The sequence below is a fragment of the Vicugna pacos genome, chromosome 12, assembly GCF_048564905.1.
Source record: "Vicugna pacos chromosome 12, VicPac4, whole genome shotgun sequence".
Lineage (NCBI taxonomy): Eukaryota > Metazoa > Chordata > Mammalia > Artiodactyla > Camelidae > Vicugna > Vicugna pacos.
Genome location: NC_132998.1, coordinates 64,115,876 through 64,140,009, shown reverse-complemented (window position 1 = coordinate 64,140,009; position 24,134 = coordinate 64,115,876). Strand labels below are relative to the sequence as shown.

Sequence of the window (24,134 nt, the reverse complement as noted above, 5' to 3'; positions counted from 1 at the left end):
CAGGGATGCGGGAGGAACATCATTCGCTGTGCGCGCGAAACCTCCCATCACGTGCTTAGGCCACGCCAGGGAGCAACCAGAGGACGAGCAGAGAGGCGGGTGAGCGCGCTCCTGGCTGGTGCTGACGGGGCCAGAGGCGGCGGCCCCACGGTCCCGCCCTCCGACCATCACATGTGACTAGCACCCCTCAACCAGCTGGGTTCCCTCCCCTGGACGCCCAGAGCCCGGCCGTACCCCCAAAGCGTCACTGCCGGCCTGCGTGGGCCCAGAGCGGGGCGGCCAGGGAGCACAGGTCCACGGCACCCAGGCTGGCTTCCTCCTCCAGCTGCTGAGTGCCGCCCACACCTGCAGCCCCGGCCGCTCCTCCCTCCCTGTTCTCCACGCCCCGGCTCTAGCCCCTCCCAAGGGGCACTCGGGAGCAGCCCCCTCACACCCAGCACCTCTTCCTCCTCCAGCACAGTCAGGAACTACCCTAACTGACTGCCTGCTCGCGCACTCTGCACTCAGACCACCGCGTCCATGGATCCTCTTGCATGGGCACAGTCTGCACACAGCAAGCACTCAATAAATGCTTATATGACAAGCAAAAAAGCGAAGGAAGAGACCTGGCGTGAGCAGTGCACTGGGGACACAGACTCCTGAGAGGATTGAGAGGATGGACTGCTTCCGAGTGGCAAGACCCAGCCCTGTCCTGGGGGCGTCAGAGGAGAGCAGGGACTCCATCCTTTTCTGCAGGCCCCATGAGGGACAGGCACTGCGTCGTTTCTGCCTTCCCTGCTACCTCCCAGCACCAACGGTGCCTGAGACACAGAAAGCGCCCAGTAAGTACTGATCTGATGAATGGATGAACCAACCAATGGCCCTTGCAACGGGCTCCAGGCCTGAGTCTCCCAGAAGCACAGCCTCATCTCTCCCTCACGTTGCTCCCTCAGGGTGCAGCCCAAGCAATGTGCCCCTGGCCCCTGAGCACCTGGCCTCCCCCAACCCAGCGACCCCAGGCTCCTCATTCCCTCCTCAGCCAAGTGGTCAGCCTGCTGGTTCCTGGGGAGCCAGCTCACCTCGGCCTCGACCCCTGCCGGCCCTACACCCCCACTGCCCCCTCCACGGGTCACGTGACCTCCCCACCTGCCTGACCCAGGGAACACGGACACAGCCTCCGAGAAGGCATCCCACCGTCTCCAGGAAGCCCTGCCCGCCATTCTGCACGTCTGCACCGCCCGGGGACGGCCACCCCTTTTTGGTGCCCCACCCTTTGGAAGGACAGGCTCTGCTCACTGATCCCAACACTTTTTTCTTGCTTATCCATCAACACAAGCCTAGGAGTCAGAACTGCCCCTCCTCCCCTCCCGCCCACCAGCCACCACCTGCAGACCCGGAGCGAAGCCTCCTCCCCCAGACACGTGCCCCCCTCTCACCCACAGGGCCCGCCTGCGTCCCGAACGTCCCACAGCACGTGGCCCCCAGACCCTGCCGCACCCCCAGAGGTGGGCCAGTGTCTACCGCACCCCACCACTGGGCAAAGGGCCCTGTAATTAGTGGCAGTTAAATGGGTAAACAAGCCTGAGAAGGCCGGACTTCCTGTCACCTGCACTCCCAGCATTCCTGGTTACAGACTCGACCCCCTCCCCCGCAAACCAGTGAAGTGGAGCCTCTGTCACCCCCCCTTTTGCTCCTGTGTCCGCAGACTCCCAGGAGGCCCTTTCCCAAGTCACTCACTGGGCAGCACGTCAGGGGATCTAAACCAGGACCCACAGAGACGGAGAACTAAGGAAGGAACAGGACGAAATGACTCACATGAGGCTTTCCACCAGATGCAGCACGTCCCTAGTATATGCGAACCTGCAACACGGGGTCTTAAAGGTGCTCTCCCCACAACTTCCTGCAAGCCCCTCGGAAAAGCCCGTGACCTATCTTGGAGGACGTCTGGAAAACTGGATATAAACGCTTGACACAGAAGACACCGAACAAAAACATAAGCAGTCACCACAGGTCTAATTTTAATTGCAAGAGGATGTTTCATCCATAAATATCCACTGTTCGGAGCTGCATCTGCACGGGGGGCTATGAGGTACTAAGCTGCACATTTATCCAGACTCATTAGCAAGAAAGAGCCTTTTAAATACTGGAAGTCAGGCCCAATTTAGAGTAAACACGCAGGGTTCCCTGCTGACTTAGCTGCAAAAATATTTTTTTTAAAAAAAGAGAAGGGACAAAAGCTGTCTCTAAACCATTCTGAAGTGTTCAGCAGGGCCAAGCTCCCTTCTGACATGAACTCGGGCGAAGCACCTTCCCCAGGAGTCTCCGGTCCCAGCCGTGAGGAAGACACAGCTCCAGCCTCCATCACAGAAACACAAACGACTTCTTTTTCCCCTAACATCATTACTAGTATTTTTAAAAAGTAAAAATTAAAAAAAAAAAACTTGCTGGTCAAAAATATTTCCCTGCTTGAATCCTCAGGGCTGAAATAATCTATGCTGGAACTTTTCTATGTCTCAGGTTCAGAAATATTACAAAGATTTTTAAAATAGCAGAATGAGAGAAAAAGAACACAGCTGTCATAAACTATACTTATTCTCCTTTGCTGCCAGCCTTGTCAAACCAAGCTTGAAATTGAGCAAAGGACGGGAAATGCCATCCTAGCCCCAGCTCAGGCCCCGCTCGCTGCGACAGAGACCGGGCACGTGCCCGGGCCGCGGAGCCCGCAGCCCGGCCGACCCCGGGAGCTGGCCTCACGGGAGGAAGCGGCGCCTGGCAGCAGGCCTGGGGAGACTTACTGAGAGCAGCTTCCACGTGATGGGGCGCACCGGCTTCGGGATTCCGGACCAGCTCAACCTCCGCAATTCTTCTGTGGACAGAAAAGAGACAGAAAAACAGGGTTTACAAACAGTGAGTAAACCCTCCCAGTGTTGTAACATCCTCCCCCAGGGATACTAGGGGACAAGGAGCCCCAGAAATGAAAGCAGAATGAACCTAAGTGGTAACAATTTCAGGTACGGATTGTTCTCAATAGAGGAGAGGAGTGAAGCGACCGCTCTATTCAGACAAAGCTACTTAAGTCTTGGCACTTGTTCACCAAATGCACCCAAGTGTCCCAGAGCCCCTGGGACAGGGGAGGCCCCTTCATCTCTCCTTTCTCCCCAGCCACTTCCTTCTGTCTCTCCCCCGCGCCCTCTCCCCCAGCTTAACCCCTTAACGCGTTTCCTTCCTGTCATCCCGCCACCGCTCGCTCGCTGATTAAGGAGGGAGGGGCCTCTCTCAGGCTTGGTCCTGAGCAGCACCCGCTCTCGTGGGGGTGCGCTTGTCTGCACAGCGCTGATTAAGGATGCAGCCACAGTACACACACCGAGGACAGTGAAGGTTCAGTGCACACCAACGTGTACAAGTCACCGCTGCCTACAAACCTACAAACCGTGGGAGGGTCACGGAGGGCAGGATTGGCCAGGGACGGGGGGCCTGGACGGGGGTGACAGGGCCTGGGCCACACTTGGGGGGCAAGGACCAGGGCCCCTGAGACCTTCTGGGTCTCCCCACATGTCTCCATCACACGCCCTGAATGGCTAGAGAACCCACTCCAGTGTGTAGGTATGTGACACTCAGTCATCCCCAGGAAATGGAAGTAATTTTGTCTTCAAGTTAGGGATCCACCGTCAGGTTCCTCCCCCAACAGCTCAGAGCTAATGATTAACACTAGGAGTAAAAGAAGTGATTAAAGAGAAGACGTCGGTAACATTATCAACCAAACACACAGTCCTGACACCTAATCTGTCTCCAATTACAGCAGTCTCAGTAAGGTGAGTGCAGCGTAACTGGGTGCCGGCGCGGGCAATAGCCTGCATTTTACAGCAATCTCAGAAAGCATCAGATCTGCCCCGCTCCCTAAGGATATTATGAAAAGCAGGAACCTCATATCCGAACAGCAATAACGCCGTGTTTACCAGTCGTCTTCCCGGGGCCTCTCCTGCCACGCAAGCCTGGCTTTCTGATTATTGTTTATGAAGAAAGCCGACAGACACCTCGGCCGTTAATGTTCTCTGCGCCTCTCTCATCATGAAAGAAACCACAAAAATGGTATCTGAAATCTGTAGTCTGAGACAAAGTACTGACTCGGTGTGAGCTTTAGTGCGCAAAAGGAGCTTCCATGTATATCATTCGATCCTCAAAACAGCTCGAGCTAATTAGGGCTGTGACCCTAATGAGTGGAGGAGGAACCACCTCAGAGAAGTTAGGTGACTCGGCCGTGGTGGCACAGGAACTAAGTGACCTTCCTATCCCAGAGTCTCCCCGCTCCTTTAACCCCCATTACTAAAAGGGCTTCTTGAAACACAGACAAATCTCACAGACAAAAAGGCCCAAAATAAAATCTTAGCCGATCACAACACAGCTGGGTGTCCACAGACTAGGAGACGTGAGTCGAATTCACTCCAGGAATGAAAGGATGGTCCCACACCAGGAACCCCTGTAACTTTATTAAGGTGTTGAAGGGGTCGATGGGAAAAGCCACAGGACCATTCTCACAGACGTTCGGTGTAGACTTCCACCCAGGGCCCATTCCCCCTTCCACCTCTCTAGAAGAATCCTGGCTGTGCACAGTGACCACACCTCCCCCAGCCGCCCAGGGGAAGCTGACCCCACTCACACCACTGCAAAGTCAGGGCTGGCTGGCAGGTGCAGAGCTAAGGCACGCCCTCACCAGTGGCCCTGGGACCCTAGTTGAGCCACTGAGCAGGCAGGGCAAGTTAGCTGGGGGCTCTGAGGAGGCTCCTCGCTGCTGCTGGGTAATCCTTTGGAGGCCACCCTCTTTTGCTTCCTTTGAAGGTTGCTAGGGTCAGATGTGAGGCTGGAGCTGCTGCCGTCACCCAGCAACTGACCAGCCTGAGGACAAGGCCAGCAGGGGGAGGCAGGAAGTACCAGGAGACAGGCAGGAACCAGGGTTCTGTGCTTGGCAAGATGGCAGACACAAGAGTCAAAAACCAATAGTTTTTCTCTACTGACAAAAGCATAAACAGAAAATATTAGAGGCACAAGCTTAATAAGAAATGCACAATACCATACGCAGAAAACCACAGGGTTTTACATAAAGACGTAAAGAAACAGAGGAAAACACCAAGCTCACCGACATGAACAAGCATTCAAGGAGCACGTCCTCCGGGCGGGCACTAGGCCAGGGGTACGGGAATTACAAAGCCCCCCCTGCTCAGAGGACTCACTCTCTGCTCCTAGGAAGCAGCAAGTGTAAACTTACAACCGGACCAAGTGCTTAGAAGAGGTAAGGAGGGCAATGAATCCTAAGTGGAAAGGTTTACCTACTTGGGAAGGGTTCCTTGGGGACGTGACAACTGAAGTAAGACCTACAGATGAGGAAGAATTAACTGAGTGACGAGGGGGCTGGAGCGGGAAAATTCTAACCCAGGAACAGCTAATGCAAAGCCTTGACCACAGCGTGCAAAACAGATTGGGAGGCCAGTGGGCACAAGGAGACCACTTCATGGGCTACTTACGAAGCCCAGTGCAGAGGTCGTGGTGGCTAGGATGGTGACAGTGAAAGAGGAACAATGAGCAAAGAGATAGTTAGGCCACAAAAGCAAGAAGACACAAACGATGTATCAGTAGAGCTAAGACTCAAAATCACAACGCCGTCACCATCGCCTACAAAAATGCTCAAGTTCATCAATTAAAAAAAAAATCTTATACTACTCAGCCATAAAAACCGACAACATAACGCCATTTACAGCAACATGGATGCTCCTAGAGAATGTCATTCTAAGTGAAGTAAGCCAGAAAGAGAAAGAAAAATACCATATGAGATCGCTCATATGTGGAATCTAAAGACTCATGGACAGAGAATACAGACTTGTGGTTACCAGGGGGGTAGAGGGTGGGAAGGGATAGACTGGGATTTCAAAATTGTAGAATAGATAAACAAGATTACACTGTATAGCACAGGGAAATATACACAAAATGTTATGATAAATCACAGAGAAAAAAATGTGACAATGAGTGTGTATATGTCCATGAATGACTGAAAAATTGTGCTGAACACTGGAATTTGACACAACATTGTAAAATGATTATAAATCAATAAAAAATGTTAAAAAAAAATCTTCACGTTCAATGCAAAGCCAATCAAAATTCCAAAAGGCTTCACTGTATGTGTTCTGAAACTTAGTGAGCTGACCCAAGGATCGTCTGGAAGAGCAAGTGCATAAGAACAGCCCATAAAATCTCCAAAAAGAGTAATGTACAAGAACTTGCCTTCACACACAAGGAAACGCACCCCAGAGCCACAGCAATTAAGACAGTAGGGTTGCAAGAGCAAAACCAAGGTGAAGAGATCGCCTGTCCAGAGACATCTGGGCTCCTGGCAAGCTCTCCCTCCGTGGCAAGCTGCCGTGAGCGCTCCTGTGCACACTGCTGCACGAGGCTACGCTTCTATCTCCATTAGGCAAACAGGAAGTCGTGGGACTGCTGGCTCATGCTAAGTTCATGCTTAACTTCATTAAAAAACTGCCCTATGATTTGACACAACATTGTAAAATGACTGTAACTCAATTTAAAAAATGTTAAAAAAAAAAAAACTGCCCTATGGTCCTTCAAAGTGGTTGTACCATTTTACAGCTCCCACCATTAACGTGTGAGAGTTTCACCGCTCCCACATCCTGGTCCAATTTTAGTGTTTGTCGGACTTTCAATTTAGCCATTCTACTCAGTGTTAGATGGCATCTCATTACGAGTTAACTAGCCGTTCCGCGATGACTAATGATGCTGCAGTTGAACAGACTTCCACGTGCTCACCGGCCACTTCCATCCCTTCTGTGAAGTTTGCACTGAAATCCTCCGCCCAGCTTTTGATTGGGCTGCTCATGTTTTTGTTGCTGATCTGTGGGTCTGCTTCTATGGTTGACCTTCCTTCTGATCCTGGGTCACATCTTCCCGGCTCCTTACGTGCCTCTTTTTTTTTCTTTTTTTTTTTTTTTTTTGAATGCCAGTTGTGCCAGTTAGCAATTTATTGCCTCTGTGGTGATGGACCTGGGCCCCGGAAGTATTTCTGCTTGGCCAGCTGGCAGGAAGTCCTCCGTCTCAGCAGAGTGAAGGGGGACAGAAGGGGGGCTGCTCTGGCCCAGGTCCCCCTGTGCCTGCCACATAGGCTCCTGCAGACGCTGCCCCACACTCAGCTCACACAAGGTTTCTCCCACGTTCAGCCACGAGACAGTGACCTTCCAGTCCCAGGGAGCTGCAGAGAGCAATGGCCAGCTACACCCCACGGCCAGCACCACGGCGGCTCCAGGTGTTGTTCCACTGACTCTTCCCCTGGTGCATGGAATGTCACCCCACCCGTGACAGATCAGCACCCGCCAAGGACTGGGAGGGACCCTCTGCAGACACCCGGGCTCTACCTCTGGTAGCTCCCTGCTCTGCAGCGTCCTATTCCATGCATTCTGTCTCGGCCTCTGGAACCCCCTTCCTGCTTTCTGGACTCCAGTCCCCGGTCCCCTCCCTGTGCTGCGGCCTGCAAACCGTCTCCCACTGTACACGGGAGTGAATGCGAAGCTCACCCCGTTTGTCCCCTTCTCGCGGGGCTCAGGGTCCCGCATTGCCTGCTCTACGCGGTCCAAAGGCAGCTGTTTCACAAACCTGGTGCAGTCTTCCAGCTGTTACAACAGGAGAGCGATTCCTTTGGCAGTTAATCCTCCACGAGTCAAAGCAGAAGTCAACGTATTAACATATTTTAAGGCCACGTTTTGTCTATATTCATCAGGGAGACTGGTCGCTAGTTTCCTTTTCTTACGATGTCTCTGTAACGGTTCAGTATCAGGGTCAGGCTGCTTTGATGAAATGAGCTGAGAAGTGTTTTCCCCTCCCTCTTCTCAAAGAGCGTCTGGAGAACTGGTACTGTTTCTTCCCTGTTTGACAGTGTTCACTAAAAGCCATTGGACCCTGACACTTTCCTCTCATGAAGGTGTTTTTTGGTTTTTGGTTTTTTTGTACAAATGTGTTTTTAAAATTGCTACAGGGATACAAAAGTTTCCCATTTCCTCTTAAATCAGTTTGGGTTGTTGGGTCAGATCTCTCAAGAAATACGTCCACTTCGTGTGAGTTCTTGAATTTATTGGCATGAAGTTGTAAACAATATCCCCTTTTTCTTCTGTAATGTCTGTAGGGTCTGTAGTGATGTTTCCTCTTTCCTTTCGGACGCTGGAAATTTGTGTGTTCTCTTTTTTCCCACTGGTCAACTCTAACTAAAAGTTTTTATTGACCTTTTCAAAAACCTAATTTTAGACTTAGTTGGCTCTTGCTCTTGTTTATCCATTTGCCAGTCTACTGACTTCCACCCTTATTTTATTTCCCTTCTTCTACTTGGTTTTAGTTAATTTCCTCCTCTTTCCCTAACTTCTTAAGGTGGACGCTTTGATCACTGATTTGAACTCCTATTCTTTTCTAATAGAGGCATTTAAAGGCACAAATTTCCCTTCAAGCACGATTTTAGTTGCATCACACACATTTTGATATGTGCTGCCATTATCATTCAGTTGGAAATACTTCCCAATTTCCCTTGTGATTTCTTTGATCCGTGAGTTACTTAGACGTATGCTGACAAATCTCCAAATACTTGAGGACTTCCTGGGTGTCGTACTAGACCAAGCATTCGGTCAGATGGACTTGGCACTACTTCAGCGCTTCGACCGCTCTGATGTCTATCACGCCCTGTTCTGGCAGAGCGTGTGGCCCACTTGGTGAACGTGCCGTGCGTCCATGAGAAGACCCTGCGCTCTCCAGTCGGTGGTGTGGTGTTCTACAAACCAGTTAGATCCAGTTGGCTCACAGTGCTATCCATGTCTTCCAAATCTTTACTGATTTTCTAAATGTACCCATTCTATCAGTTACTCAGGGAAGAGCGTTAAAATGTCTGCCTACGATTGTGAATTTGCCTCTCTGTATTTCCACCTGTGTTTGCTTCATGCGTCGTGAGCTGTATTACTAGGGACCTGCACATTTAGGAACGGTATCTCTACTTCATGAGTTGAACCCTTCATCATGATGAAACACCCCTTGTTGTCTCCAATAAAACTTGCCTCGATGTTTATTTTTCCTGACACTATTATAAGCAAATCAGTTTTCTTACGATTAATACTTCTCTGGCATATTTTTTCCAACCCTTTTATTTCAACTGCCTGAGTCCTTATGTTTAAAGCATGTATTTTGGCTTTTCTTTCAGCTTTCTGTCCCCACATTTCTTGCAATCAGACTGCAAAATCACTAGTCCTTGAAGAGAGAAAACGGAAGCGATAGAAAAAATTTAATAAGCAGAAAATGAATGATAAATAGAATTTCTTTCTTCGACAACAGTACACTTTCTAAAAGAATAAAATTTGTAAATATTTTTATGAAAACACCACCAGTATGGTAATTCCAGACTCCTGTGTCGCGAGCCTTTTCTTCTCAATAAAACTCCCAGGAGCCTGTCCGAGCAGACACTCCGACCGAAGGAAGCAGAACGGAACAGAGGGACAAACACTGGTCGTGGAGCCGACGGACCCGGGCTCGAGGCCCAGCTTGGCCAGCAAGAATCTGCGCGGCTTGCCTCGCTCAGCCCTCCTAACCTACCTTGAGCTCCGGTTTCTTCCTCTTAAACTTGTAACAAAACAAAAATACCCGACTTGCTCAAGTCACAGAACTTTCACAAGGACCAAGGGGACGACACGTGGGGAAGCACCTGTAGACAGTGACAGACGCTGCAAACGCGAGGGCACGAGTCTGTCACGCTTGTTGAGGTAACTGCTCCCCACGCGCCAAACCACACAGCCCCTGAGACACATCCATCCTAACTGGACGTAAAACACCGCATTTGAGGCTGAACCAGAAACCTGTCACAAAGTGGTGTATGCGGGAGCTCCCAATGATTGTAAGTTCCTTTTTTCTGAAAAGCCAGGAATAACAGAAAAATCAACCCATAATTTAAGCTGGTTCTTTTTTTCTTTAACGAGTACTCATCTCTGTCCTTAACTGAAGTGTAGCTGCTGTGCAGTGTTGCGCTGGTTTCCGGTGCGCGGCACAGTGACTCAGTCGCACGAGACGCACGCCCCCGTCGCGTCCTTTCTCACCACAGGTCACGACAAGGTGCAGAGCAGAGCTCCCCGTGCCGCTCGGCAGCGCCTTGTCCGTCCGTTTTACATGCAGGAGTCAGGATCTGCATCTCTTCTCTACTGGTTTCCATTCTTATTTTTTAAACCTTCTGCGGCAACAGAACCGAGGAGAAACACTGAACAGGAACAAGACGCGTGTGTCCGTTTCGATCGCCGGGGCTCCCAAGCGAGTCTAACCCAGAGGCTGAGCTGCCCCCGGCACCAGAAGCGCCTGCAGGACAAGCGCACTTCTCGTTCCTGAAAGCCACGGGGCGGCTCGTAAATCACCCCTTCTGAGCAGCATTCACTGAGCGCCCCTGTGTGGTTGCCTCCGGGGCCAAAGCCACGTAAACACGGCCCCACTCCGAGTCCATCGCACACATGGGTTTATCCAGTCGGTGAACACACAGCGGCTCTGAGGGAGCCTCAGGAGGCAGGGGGAGACCCCATTCCTCCCCGCCGGGGGCTCACTGGCAAGGAGGGAGGAGCACCCAGGAGTGCAAGTGCGAAGGGGTGCACTGGGGATGAGGGACACCAGGGCAGAGTGGGGCCCCTCCCTGGAGAAGGTGACATCAGGAAGGAGTTGCTGCTTGAGAGGCACCTTGAAGCCAAGTTACAACCTAGTAGATTTATCTCTGCCCCCACCCTCCACCTCATCAACAGTGAAGGAATAATGCTACCAGCAAAGACAAGGGCAGTGAGGAGACAGGAGCAGACAAGAAATGCCAACAGAAACCGGGGCGATGGGGAGCGGAAGAGAGAGTGGGCGCGGACTTAGCAGAGTGGTGAGGGCGCACACCTGCTCCCGCAGAGAGCCCCCAGTGGGCCCCTCCCCAGGCCCAGGAGGCAGCGAGACCCCCCCACAGGAGCCCCCGCCTCTCCGCAGAAACAGCTCCAGGGGAGGGATAGATTAGGAGTTGGGGATTAACAGATACACACTTGTATGAACAGAATAGACAAACAACAAGGACCTACTGTAGAGCACAGGGAGCTGTATTCGATTTCTTGTAACAGCATAAAATGGAAAAGAATCCGAAAAGAGAATATATACGTGTGTGTATATGTATAACTGAGTCACATTTGCTGTACACCTGAAACTAACACTGTAAATCAATTATATCCATAAAAAATAAAATTAAAAAAAAGAGGATAAAACGAAGTAACACACGGCTGCTCCTGGCAGCTCAGTACTGAGCCAGAGCGACAGTCATAACAGCACAGTGAATCCCAGTTTCCCCAAAGCTGTGACATTAACTGCACGGGGGGGGGGGGATGTAAGCGGGTTATCTCCCTACTCCCAGATAGACAGGCGATCATTTAGCTAGACTGTAAAACTCCGCAGGCTCTGCACAGTATTTAGAAATATAAAGGAAAGTACCTTCTCACACCAAGAGATAAAGCGACAGTCAGTGGGGATGGGACGCAGGGACTACTGTTTCCAGGGTGTCTTAGATGACATTTCATTTTTCAAGTCAGGTGCATGGATGACTCTGATAAAAATTAGCTCCGTAAAGTGCAGGCCAAGAGCCCGCACACACAACCTCCGTGGGTAGCTGCACAGGGCGCGGCCCGGGCACCCGCGTGGGGCGGGGAGGGGTGCCCGCGAGGACTCAGGCTGGAGAGGGAGGTGGGGCCTGGAGCACACAGAGGCCAGTGCGGCGTGCCACCCACCTGGGTTGGACACAGGAGCCGAGGGGCTGATGGGGGCCGGGGGAGGGCTAAGCAAAGACTTCAGAGGCGTCATGACCGGACGTGGGTTTCAGTGAGAAGAAACACCTGTACCTGGAGCGGATGGCGCAGGGCTTGCTGAGTGACTAGGCAGCTGGAAGGAGAGCAGGGACCACGCCCCTGCTTTCAGATCTAGGGGCAGAGCAACCAGTCAACAAGCAAAGGATGGGCCCGGATCTGGCTGCCCCCCCGGTCCTGCTCATCGCCCAGTCACCCCACAGCCACACACACACAGTGCACCAGGACGTGGCTGCTGCGTCCTGGACTCGGCTGCACCGCTAAATGTCCCCACACGGAAGGATAAGCATTTTAAGAAGAATGAAAAATTAAAACGGAGATGCATTTTATTGTAGAAAGTGGGCTACAACTAACTGCTGTATCATCCTACACTGAGACAAAACACAGTTCTAAACATTAGTTTATTACCAGCTTTCAAATGTCCCTTCATCAGGAAGAGCTGCTTGCAGCAGCAACGCCCCCACCCTTCCCCCAAGTACCACGCACTGCAACCCCACTTACTGCCACACCAAACACTCCTGTGATTTACAAAATAGCCGAATAATGAGTATCTTGCTCATCCGCTTCATTCGCAGGTGCTGCAGGAAATGCGCCTGGCAAAGCAGGATTCCTCCCTCACGTCATTCTAGAACAAATTTCCAGGAAGTGTTTTGTTCACCAGGTGAAGCTGGCCATGTCGTCATCAGAAAGAAACACAGGACTGAGTGTGCTTGATCCAAAAGGAATCTGACCGTCTTAGTTTTTCTCTTGTCACTTGTTTTGCTTCATTCTGCTGGTTTTAACACAGTTACTTGGACAGTGTTGTGTCAAGATATCAATAATAAAAAGACCAAGAACCCAATTAAAGATGGGCCAAAGGATCTGAAGAGATATTTCTTCAAGGAAGATGCACAAATAGCCAATAAGCACATGAAAAGATGCTCAAAATCACTAGCCATCAGGGAAATTGAAACCACAATGAGATGCCACTTCATAGCCACTCGGACGGCTGGAGTAAACAGTGCAGGAGAAACATGACTGCCGAGGGGATGTAAAATGCTGCAGCCCCCTTGGAAAACCGTCTGGCAGTTCCTTAAGGGGTTAAGCGGAGTCACCTCGGGACACAGCGAGTCCACTCCTAGGCAGATACCCAACAGGAATGAAAAAGGAACCACGCAAAAGCACGCACACACGAGTGTCCATGGCAGCCAAAAAGTAGAAACACTCCAAACAGTCATCAACTGACGGGTGGATAAACAAAGCGCGGCCTATCCCTACAGAGGAATAGTATTTGGCCAGAAAAAGGGCTGAAGGTCCACACGACAACTTGGATGAGCCTGGAAAATATCACCTAAGTGAAAGAAGCCACCCTCAAAAGGCCAAGTGTCGTGTGACTCCTTCCACACGAGACGCCCGGAACAGGCAAATCCACAGACAGACAGACAGATCCGTGGTGCCTCAAGCGGCGGGGAGGGAGGCCAGGGGGTGGGGAGCGACGGCCCCCGGGCCCAGGGTTTCCTCTGAGGTCTGACACATGCTGTAGTGAGGGCCACACAGCTCCACACGCACGCTAAAACCCACGGAAGTGCCGAGTTGTGTGGTATGGGGATTATCTCTCAGTAAAGATGCTTTTGTAAGTCTTGGATGAGGAATTTTTAAAGGCGACTTATAACCCCAACTGCCTTCTAAGGAAGGTGGAAGGCGGCACTCCGCTGTAGGGGGTCTTGTGAGGGACACTGGCGGGCAGGCTTCTGACCAGAAGTGAGGGGCTGAGCGGTGCTGCGCAGAGGAAGGAGGGGCTTGAATGTGGAAGAGCCTCCGACAGGCTCGGACAGGAGCCTGCAGAGCCCTCCCACTGACCCCAGGCTTCAGGACACCAACTGAAAACCCAGCGGAGGCCAGCTCGGCAGGATGCGCGCCCTGGGTCCGTTCACGACTGGAGAGGCCCGCAGACTAACCAGAGGGCGCCCGCGCCCAGCAACGCCCTCAGAGCCCTGCGCGTGAGCCGGCACCCGCCAGCCCAGGAAACGTTCCGTTCCACGCCGGGCACGCGGGGTGGAGGGCAATGCTCCGACGAGAGGTCCCGGGGGGCAGGGCCTCCAGCCCCGCGGATCCCGTGCTCATGGCCTCTGAGCCGGTGGTTCCACTGCTGGGAACCCGCCCCAAAGAAATGCTCCAAAATGCAAGCAAACATTTATGCCCAAGGATTTATGTATTAAAGAAAGATATGATCTACACGTCCAACAGCAGGGAACCGGCTAAACCAGAGCCCTATCCACGTGTCCCTACAGGAGCGCAGGAAGTACACCCAAAATGTCTCAGGGAAAACTCCGGCGTCTCCAAGCGGGCGGCGAGGGAAAGCGCAGCGCGCTGCTCCCCGCGTCCCGGGGCCGCCCCGCCCGCGCCCCCGCCCGGCAGAGGCCCCGGGCGGCCGGGCGCCCTTCACAGGGTCTCATCACGCTGGTTTCCCTCAACACCACTGAGCCCACAGCCAGCGCCGCAGGCGTTTAATTAAGGGAAAGGCTGCTGCTCCTCCATGTTAAGTCCAAACCCTTTCAAGCAAATTAGAAGCCTGAGCTTCGCTTCTTCGCTCTCCGGGAGGACTTGATGAAGACGGACCCTCAGTCTCCTGTAATTTCTGCATTATCTCTCACACACACACGCACACGCACACGCACGCACGCGCGCGCAGCAGGACTCGGCTCGGCCCCTTCTCGGGTCAGCAGTGTTTGCTGATCACACTGCCCAGCAGCCAGCGACTCCAGTCCTTACCAGGCAAAGTCAGTAAGAAGACAGGTCAGCAAGTCCAGGCATCCTGATGCTGCAATGTCTGAACATCAACAGGAGAGCACCGCGGCCCCTAAGAGAGCGTTCTGCCGTGTCCTCGTGCCTGGCGAGGACCCCGGGGTGATCACGACCTCTTCCAGGTCACTGTCCCTCCTGCACCTGCTCGCTCTGGAGAAGCCCCCCAGATCAGACACCCTCGGGGAAGTGGAAGAGAGAGAGGTGCCGCCTCCGAGCTCCCAAGGGCCTCCCGCACCCACTGTGACCCTGAAGGCCAGCGAGCACACTCCTGGACGTCACTCGCGGCTGAGGAGCCCACCAGACAGGAAGCCGGACTCGGCCCACAGACAGGCTGAAGACAGGCTGGTCAGAGGTGCGCGCGGTTCCTCGGAGACAAGTATGCGGCGCGTTTCCCAGGGCAGAGTGGCACGGGCCCCCGGGCCCCGCACACAAGCTCACGTGTAAGTCACAGAGAAGGCTGGGCAGCAATGAGTCACGACTGAACTACTACAACGGCTCCTGCCTTCTGTCTGTCATGCCATCAGAGCATTCTGCGTTCAGTGCCTACTGTAATCGTCACGATCGTCACTGCTCACAAGTGTCAGTAAAGAGCAATAATCAACAGTCCAGCACCGGTAGGCTCCTACTCCGGGTGGAGCGGAAGAACGAACAGGTAATTAAGAGTCCGATTACGCAGAGCATTAAATACCGGAGCCCTCTGTCCTGGAAGCAGCGGGGAGCTGCTGAAGTCGAGGAGAAGCCGCGCTGCCGTCTGACTCAGCTCCTGCTAGTGCACGGGGCGTGCTGCGGGGCAGGGGCGCACGCAGACTAGCTGCAAGCGACTTCAGGGGACGGGCAGAGACAACAAAGGTCCGAGGCAGGGCAGGCCATCAAAGACAAGGAAGGAAAGGAGGCAGGAAACAACCCGAGGACATCGTGGAAGAACAAGAACAGAGGCACGTGAGCAGTAACAAGACGCGGAGACAGACGCAAAGGCTTGACAGCAACCCCCAGCACTGCCAGAAGTAAGAGACGGCGACACGTGTGACTCACACAGGAAGCAGGGGGGGCGGGCCAGTGGAGGACCCCCCCCCCCAACATTGCCATAAGAGACAGGGACGTGTGTGACTTACATGGGAAGGCGGGGAGGAGGGGCCAGGCCAGCAGGGGAGGAGGAGGAAAAGGGATGAGGACCCAGAGTGCCGGGCGCTGCGGGACAGTTCTCACCCCTGGGGGGCAATTCTTGTCCCCACCCTACAGATGAGGGCATGAGACTCAGCTGCCCGACTCGAAACCAAAGCTCACAGTCCGTCTACCATACTTTGCACGTTCCAGCCGGACAGAGTCTAAGGATGCGGCCGTGGGCCTCTCTACGAGACAGTGGGACTGGGGGCGGAGGCTCGGAGAGTGGAAGCCAGGAGGACTGTGGATCATGCCAGAGAGAACTAGTGGGGGGGGCGACACACAGTGGTTACCAAAACAAGGTGGACAGAGCAGAACGGAGTCACAGGAGACCTTCAGGGATGGCGGGGTCACAGAAATCCAGGGAGAATAGCTTCTCAAGGTGCGAGATGCTTCAGGTCAGGACGAAGAGGGCAAACATGACACTCTGTGTCTCAAACCACACCTGAGGCAGCAATGACACCCACGACCCTAGCGAGGTGTGGCGTCCTGACAGCCCCGCAGCCAGGGGACTCATCGCAGCAGAGGTCACAGCTGGCCACGCTGAACGGTCCGCGAGCCAAGGCACGAGGACCCCCGATGGAAAGGAAGTGGCGGTTTTCAAATGTTCAGAAACTCTCGGCCCCAGGCTTCCACGGTGAGTTTGGTTAGTGCGTTCGTGGAAGCAGGTGTCTGACTCCTCCCTCACCTGCTCTCAACGTTCCCGAGCTTCTGAGGGAAGAACTGATAAACAGAGAGAGAGCCGAGGGGAAAGGCGGGACGGGGGAGAAGAGGTCTGAAAACACGAAAGGCTGCTCGACCGGGGCAGGTCGTCCCTTCAGGCCTCCGGCTTTCTTCAGACACTTGCCTGCTAAGCTCCTGGCCTTAAAGGCCCTTCGGAGTGCTGCCCACAGCAAGGCAGGGCTGCCGGGGAGCAGGTTCCCCACAAGAGCAGCACCAGGGCCCCTGAGCCAGGCAAGCAGCCTCCAAGTCCGGGGGGCCCCGGGCCCCAGAACCGGGCCCCGCACATGGGATTCAGACCTGAGATCGAGCGGCAGGCACACAGGGAGCTCTGGGCCAGGATGCGGGGACGGCCACTCTCCCCTAGAGGAGGCAACGGGAGGAGCTCTGTGCGACCTGCAGTGACACCCGCCCCGCCCCGCCCCGCCCCAGGTTCCACCAAAACGTTACCTGTTCAGCTGGCGTCTTCTCGCCGTCTAATACTGTCCCTCACCGCCTAACAGACTGTCACCCTCCCAGGGCAGAGCCTCTCCGCATCCCCTCACAGGCTTCCCACAGCGAACACAAACAGGTACATTTAAAAAGTTTCTTTGCTGAGACATAATCCACATACCATAAAACTTAGAGCACACAAGTCAATGGTTTTAGTATGTACACAGAGCTGTGCAGCCAGCACCACCATCTAACTCCAGAACATCTTCATCACCCCCAGACACACCACATACCACGAGCCCCACCCCCAGCCCCAGCAACCACCAACCCACCTCTGTCCCCGCAGATCTGCCTGTCCTGACCTTTCCTGTCAACGGAGTCACACAACATGTGACCTTCTGTGACTGGCATTCTTCACTGAGCAGAGTGTTTTCTGGGTTTGTCCATGCTGGAGCCTGAGTCAGTGCTTCACACTTTCTGTGGATGAATAATGCTCCAGTGTACAGATCAACCATGCTTTATTTTTCTGTTCATCACCTGATGGACATTTGGGTTGCTTCCACTTTGGGGCTATTATAAATAATGTTGCTACAAACATTGTCATGTAAGTTTTTGTATGAAGTAAGTTTAAGATTCTCCTGAGTGTATACAGACCTAGGGGTGTAACTGCTGGGTTATATGGTGGCTCTAAGTTACATTGTTTGAGAAACTGTCAGACTGTTTCCAAGGCGGCTGCATCATTTTACATTCCCGCCAGCCGTGTGTCAGGTTCTGATTTCTCCATGTCCTTGCCAATGCTCGTTAGTGCCTGTCTTTTCATTATAACTATCCTAGTGGGTGTGACAGACACATTTTTTGAATGGGCTAATGTTACTTCTCAAAATCTTGGGTCTAGTGTTATCCCTCCCCAGAAGGGCTCTGCACACTATATTTTATTGTGAATTACACACACACACAAACACACACACACACGGTCACTATGCTGGCATCAGCCCTGAGACATCAAGTCTACGAAGCTGTCAGTGGGTGAAACACGTAACAGCACACTCCAGAAGTAGCCCCGGTGCTGGCGCTGCCTGGCCCCAGCAGCACGACGCGGCCTGTCTCCTGTGCTCTCCTGCCCACCCTCACCTCCCCGGCCCCGCACTGTGAGCTCCAGGCGGGCAGGGGCCCTGGGCCGCCCACTGTGCACGCGGCCAGCCGCTTGGCAGGTGCGCAGAGGGGCTGCGGGGCTGGGACAGAGGAAGGAAGGGCCCTGGCCTCACACACGCGGCAGCGGGTCCAGGGTTGGCTAACTTCCTCCCGATGCTCCCCTGAGAGCAGCCACAGCTCTGGTGAAACAGCATCACCAGATTCCTTTACCTGAGTCCATCCAAAATCACCTGGCCGGACACGTGAGTAACAAGAACAGCTTAAACAAAGACGAAATAGGCGCGTCCCATCCGCCAACTGCCGCCACGCCAAGCAGAGGGAGCGCCCACAACCCAACAGGAGACGCCCGCCTCCACAAGGGGCCCACAGGGCTGGGCAGAGCGCGTGCGTCAGCCTCGCTGCGTCTCTGCAAGCCTTTCACGCGGAAGCAGAAGCACAGAAAGAGCTGCGGGACCAGTCCAATCCCTCGGTCCGAGAGAGGCAGAGACAACCAGAGAACCGGGCGCTGTGACCCACAGCTGTGACCGTGTGCGCCCACTGCCCAGCCTCTCCTGACGGGCCCTACAGGCTGGGATGTGGGGAAGAAGGTGGCTGAACGGGCATCCAGCCCAGGACAGGCAATCTGACCACGCTGTTTTCCAACGGAGATGACAGAGGCTGCGGCTTAGTCAATAGCAGGCTCGGGAGAGCACGTGCAGCTGCCCTGAGAGGCAGCAGAATGCAAGGCCGCGGGAAGGGAGGAGACGGCCCACTGCTCCCCACCACCAATCAGTCCAGAATTCCAGAGAAACGCTGACCCACGGCCGCTGGTCGAGGGAGGAAGTCAGGTTGTGAAGGGCCCTGCCATCACGGCCGGGAGTGGCCTGAGAAAGGGCAGCAGAGCAAGGACAGCATGGGAGACCACCTGCCACGTGGACAGGGACGCGCTTGGGCGGCCAGAGCCAGACCAGCGGGAGACCCTGCACGCAGAGAGTGCCTCCTGGAAGAAAGAATGTTCCACTGCTGGAGTAACAGCCACGACAGGCGCCCTGCCTGGAGTGTTGTACGAATTAGGGTGTTTGATGCCCGTGACCACCCTCCGAGAGAGCCCACACCCGCTCTCCGCACAGGTGAGGCTAAGGGATGCGTCCAGCACAGGCAGGGGAGGAGATGCATTGTTAAGGGTCCCCGTGAGCTCCCCGCCAGCAGTGAAGTGTTGTCAGAGTTCGGGAACCACACAGTGAAGGTCTGCAGGTCTAGAAAGGAGGTGACGAGGCCCCGTCACTGTGGACTGAAACACACTCAGAAAGGAGCACCAAGGCAAACCACAAACTGCTCAGCCCTGCAGCCCTCAGTGTACGTGAGACTACTCAGAGAAACATGTCATAATGCAGTCAAAACTGTAACAATATTTATGACTATTTGCAACAGAAATAGTATGCAGTAAAAAAGTAACACACAGTAACGGAATGAACATCAGCCCACAGCTTCAGCAACGCCAGCCGAAGCCCCTGTTACCAAGGCAGAGGCGACAAGTGCTCGTACCAGGGAGCGTAACCGGACCTGCCTGAGCTGCTGGCAGGGAGGCTGCGGGCCGGTGGTCCACCCCCGGCTCCCAGGTCCCTCCCTGGGCTCCCAGAACCCCACGGCCTGCTCCAAATGGGGCCAGGTCGTAGCTGTCTCGGTAAGGAAGCACTTAAAATTCATACACAACCTGCTTTAAAACTCAGTGCAGTTAGTCACAGACCAATTTATGGGCCCAGAATCAACTCCAAATGGCTCTGCACTCACGGCCTTCCTACAGAGAGCCCTACCTCCCTGTTCTCCTGGGTCCCCGATGGAAAGCTTCCACCGCGAGATTCACACGGCAAGGGCAGGCGGCCCACGTCCCACTGGATACTTAAAGCGCTCTTCTGAAACCCCCTCCCTAACCGGTTTCGGGGTGGGGGGGAGGGTGAAAGACGCAAAGTTAAATGCAAAGGAAATGTTTCAGTGCCACTGTTAACCAGCAAAACTCCCCATCAGCATCGCTGTTAACCAGCAAAACCCCTCACCAGACCCACTGTTAACCAGCAAAACTCTCGCTGCAAAGCTGTTTCCAGGTGACTGAGACCAAATTCACTCTCCCAACTCGGTTCCCTCTCTGTCTTCTAAGACAGGACTGTCACCCCAGAAGGACGTCACTGCGGGCAGAGGCTTGGGGCTCTCCCCCTGGGTGTGTCCCGCACAGATCCCCTCCACGCTCCGCTAGTTTTTCACAGCTTCCCAGGGAGCCACGAGAACAGGCCCTGTACATACACTGTAATGCTTTATATAGAAATGTCCACTTGGAACTGAGCCTCTTGTCATTTCAAACTGCACTTCCCCTCCCTTGAGTGAGTGGGGCCCCCTCTGCAAACACAAGGCACCACCGAGCTTGGTCGCCTTGAGTACAGGGTCACTCACACAGCTTGTCGTGAAAGACTCAAAGCCCTACTTGGGAAAAGCACGCACCTTGGACGCCATCGACAACCCTGACGAGCGTGATTCCAGGTAACAGAGAAAACCCAGTGCACCACCGCTCTCCCCACAGCCACGTGAGATGGGCGGCAGGGGGAGACGGGGCGGGAAAGAGGTGTCACGAAACGACAGATCATGTCAGCCAAGCCCATCTAATTCCTTAGGCCCTATCGGACAAGCCTCCTGTAGACAGACATCAGCGGATACGCACACCTGAGGGCCAGCTGCTCCTCCCAGAATACGCGCTCTGACTTCTAGACCCGTACAGGACATCCCGGGTCCAGCCACACTGTCTCCGATGATGTCTCCTACGACACTCCTCACGCTAGGAAATCTGAGCAGCAAACCTAGCACCAAAAACAGAACAAACGCCTCAGGTCAGGCCCACCTCTCCAACGCTGAGAGAGGGATCTAGACAACTGTTTCTTCAAACTGCAAGGCCTTCCACCCAATTAGCCAAAGATCATTGGACTCGCTGACTCCCAAAGAAGGCTGATGCCCCGAGACACAGCCCTGCCTGCGAAACCCACACACGAGTCGGCGGAGGGGAACGCAGGCCTGAAGGGCCTCTCCACCAGCACCATGTGCTTAAAATAGCAGGAGGTTTTTCTTCTCGGAATGCATACTCAAGTAGGGAAAGGTGAAATGACATGATGTCTGGGATTTGCTTTGAAATACTACAGCAAAGGGAAAGGAAGAGAAAAAGGGGCCGGATGAGCCGATCACGGCAGAATCCTGATCACTGTGGAATCCGGGTGACGGGGGGGCTGGCTTCACCGTGCTGTTCTCTCCACCTCTGCGGACGTTTGAAATTTCTCATAACACGATTGTTTTACAGCAGGAGGGAAGGTAAGGGCAGCGTGGGCCCGCTGACAGTGACTGATCACTCTCACTTCGAGAACCGCGTCCGGCGGTCCCCCGAGTTGCAGAGTCCTCACCCTTCTGGGAGAAGCTGCCTCCCCTCTCACCCGCTGCTCCCCCACAACCCCCCCGCCATGAACTGCCCCCTCCGACCTCAGCGTCTCTGGCAGCACATCTATGCACAGGCCCAAAGCTCGGGTGAGGAGGCTGCATCTCCACGGCTGGCAATCAACACACACGCGGGAGGGGACGCGCTAACAACAAACCTACCCCGGGAGTCGCCAGAACTGAAAACCACAGCGCTGCGGCCTGTTAACCTCACCACTGGAACGACAGCAGCGCCAGCCGCGCCGCGGTCCGTTGTGCTGGAGACGGACGAGAAACCGGCGGGAGGGAAGCACCGAGCACATCCTCCTTCCGACCTCGCGCGCACTCCGCGGCGGCGGCCTTGCAACAATCTCCGGCGGCAAGAGCCCTGTTTCTTGCCCCAGTCAGAGGGAAGACTCAAAAGCATCTCATCTTGGACACACAGCTCTTCTCCTCTGCACCAGCACCCCAGCCCTCCCGGAGCCCGTGGTCGCACCTCGCCCACTGCAGTGTGGCTGCAGCAGGGTGCCGGGTCCTGCCGGAGACGGCTCGTCGCCAGTGCTTCCCTCCCGAGCGAGGGCGACCCAACGCGCCTGAGAATGACAGACTCTGAAGCCCCGGGTAGCATCTAGTACACGACCGACCGTCATTCTATCACTTTCAAATCAAAGAGCCTCCTATTTTGAGCATAATGATTTTAAGGAGCTCAACAATTTCTTTGCATGCATTATTCATCTCGTGACACAAAACTGTTATTTCCCCGAGATTACTGTAAATCGCTACACAAAGAGATGGCTTGCATGAACAATTAAATGATAGATATGATAAACTAGATTTATAAGCTTTATGTCCCTGTAACGTAAATTCCTTGAATGATTTAACTCAACAGAGCTAGAAAATTCTTTCCAGGCACCAGGTTCGTGGATCTGCAGCTCCCCCATCAGCACAGAACAAAAACCGACTACGGGCGGAAGCAAAAAACGTTTAATAAAAGGTTTAATATTACTACGGTAACCACAGCAACTTGTTTCAAAAATGAATAATAGCTCTGTTAGGTGCTTCATTAAAATTTTTTCAACCAAATACTGCCCTTAATCTTCTCAATGGAACAAAAGACTTACTCAGAATCCACGCAGAAGACAGGAAGCAACGGCAGGTAAGCCGTGTGCCTGAGCACAGACGTCCTCACGTCTGAAGCAGAGAAAGACGGATTCTCATCAGCTGAGATGAGAACGTGGGCTATCTCTTCTAAAATAATTCATTGAAAGCCTCAGTATCATTACTACGCTCTTTCTCCACTAGTCAACAAACGGCAGACACCCCTCACCTCACCAGCACGGCTCTCTCCCGACAGCAGGGAGCTGCCCGCAGACCAGGCAGGAATCCAGACCGGGAAAGCCAGGCCCACTCAGGGCTCTGTGCCCCAGACGGCCCCGGAGCAGAAGGCACCCGGGAGTCAAGGCCTGACTGCAGGATGGGGCCCTCAGGACCACCTACACAAGAGCTCCTTCACCGTGAGAGGACGCTGTGCCTCCGGGACAGTCCAGAACCTGCTGTCCCCAACCCAGGTGCTCCTGCTCCCCACCCAGGGGCCACACGAGGTCCCCAAGCCTGTGACTGCACTCAGATTTACGGCCCCGCCTCGCTCTGCTCCACCACCAGCCACTACAAAGCTCACAGGTGTTGCAGAGGCTTTGTCATGCCTGCGACCCGGTAAGGGCTCAGCAACAGACCCCTGGGGACCCATGGGGAACCATCCAGCCCAGCCCATCCAGGACCACCTCAGCCCCACCCCCTCCTGCCCCTCCCAGCTGTACTGCACCCCTGGACTGTGCACCCCCGCAGCGGCCCCACTGACGACCCGCCACAGCCGCTCACCACGCAGATCACTCACGGGCTGTGTGACTGTGGCCACCGGCCTGGCGGCACGGGGGCGCCTACAGGACATCTGGGGGTGCCCGACTGGAGGGAGTCAGGGCTGCCCAGGGGCCTCATGGGTACACATTTTATTGTTACAACTAAGTTTATCAACTTCTCCAAACAGGGGAGAGAGGAGGAGGAAGAAGTAGGCAGTGGATGTTTCCCTTCCCAGAACAGTTAAAGGGGCCACACTGGTCACCACCTTGGACCTGTGGCCCAGGGAGACAGGGAGATGCTTTGAACATCACTTCCATCCCAACATTCGAGTGGCTTCTGAGAGCAGCACTGAGCCCAGCGCATCTCCAGCATCCCCCCTGCTCCACAGACACTGAGGCCGGCATGGCAAGGCCCACACTCCTGCAGGTGACAGCCTGGAAGACAGGCTTTGCGACCGTGTCAGGACTGGACAACCACAGACATCCGGGTGCGGGTTCCCTGACGCCTCCCTAAATGCTCGCTGGGGACAACTCAGTCTGCAAACGCGTCTGTCTGTCTGTCTGATGAGAGGAAAGCAGCTGTCCTTATGGACACGTGCGGCAGCCGTCCTGAGGACCCCAGGTGGTGTGAGGTGCTGCTGACCGCAGAGCATCTGTTCTTACGGCTGAACCATCTTGGAACATGATGCAACTTCCCTCCTTTAATACAAAGGAGGCCTCACCTCTTCAGCCCTGA

The 24,134-nt window shown here is 54.2% G+C and overlaps 1 protein-coding gene across 3 annotated transcripts in view; it reads right to left on the bottom strand.

Annotated features, from left to right (window-relative positions):
* TBC1D22A (TBC1 domain family member 22A) overlaps window positions 1–24,134 on the bottom strand; it is a 238,357-nt gene that overhangs the window by 161,788 nt on the left and 52,435 nt on the right. For all 3 annotated transcript variants that reach the window (XR_012078732.1, XM_072973722.1, XM_072973723.1), the window contains exon 5: window positions 2,775–2,845. Coding sequence is in view for 2 of the 3 variants with exons in the window: in XM_072973722.1 (XP_072829823.1) it covers window positions 2,775–2,845 (71 nt within the window). In the remaining variant the exon portion in view is untranslated. The remainder of the gene's footprint in view (window positions 1–2,774; window positions 2,846–24,134) is intronic.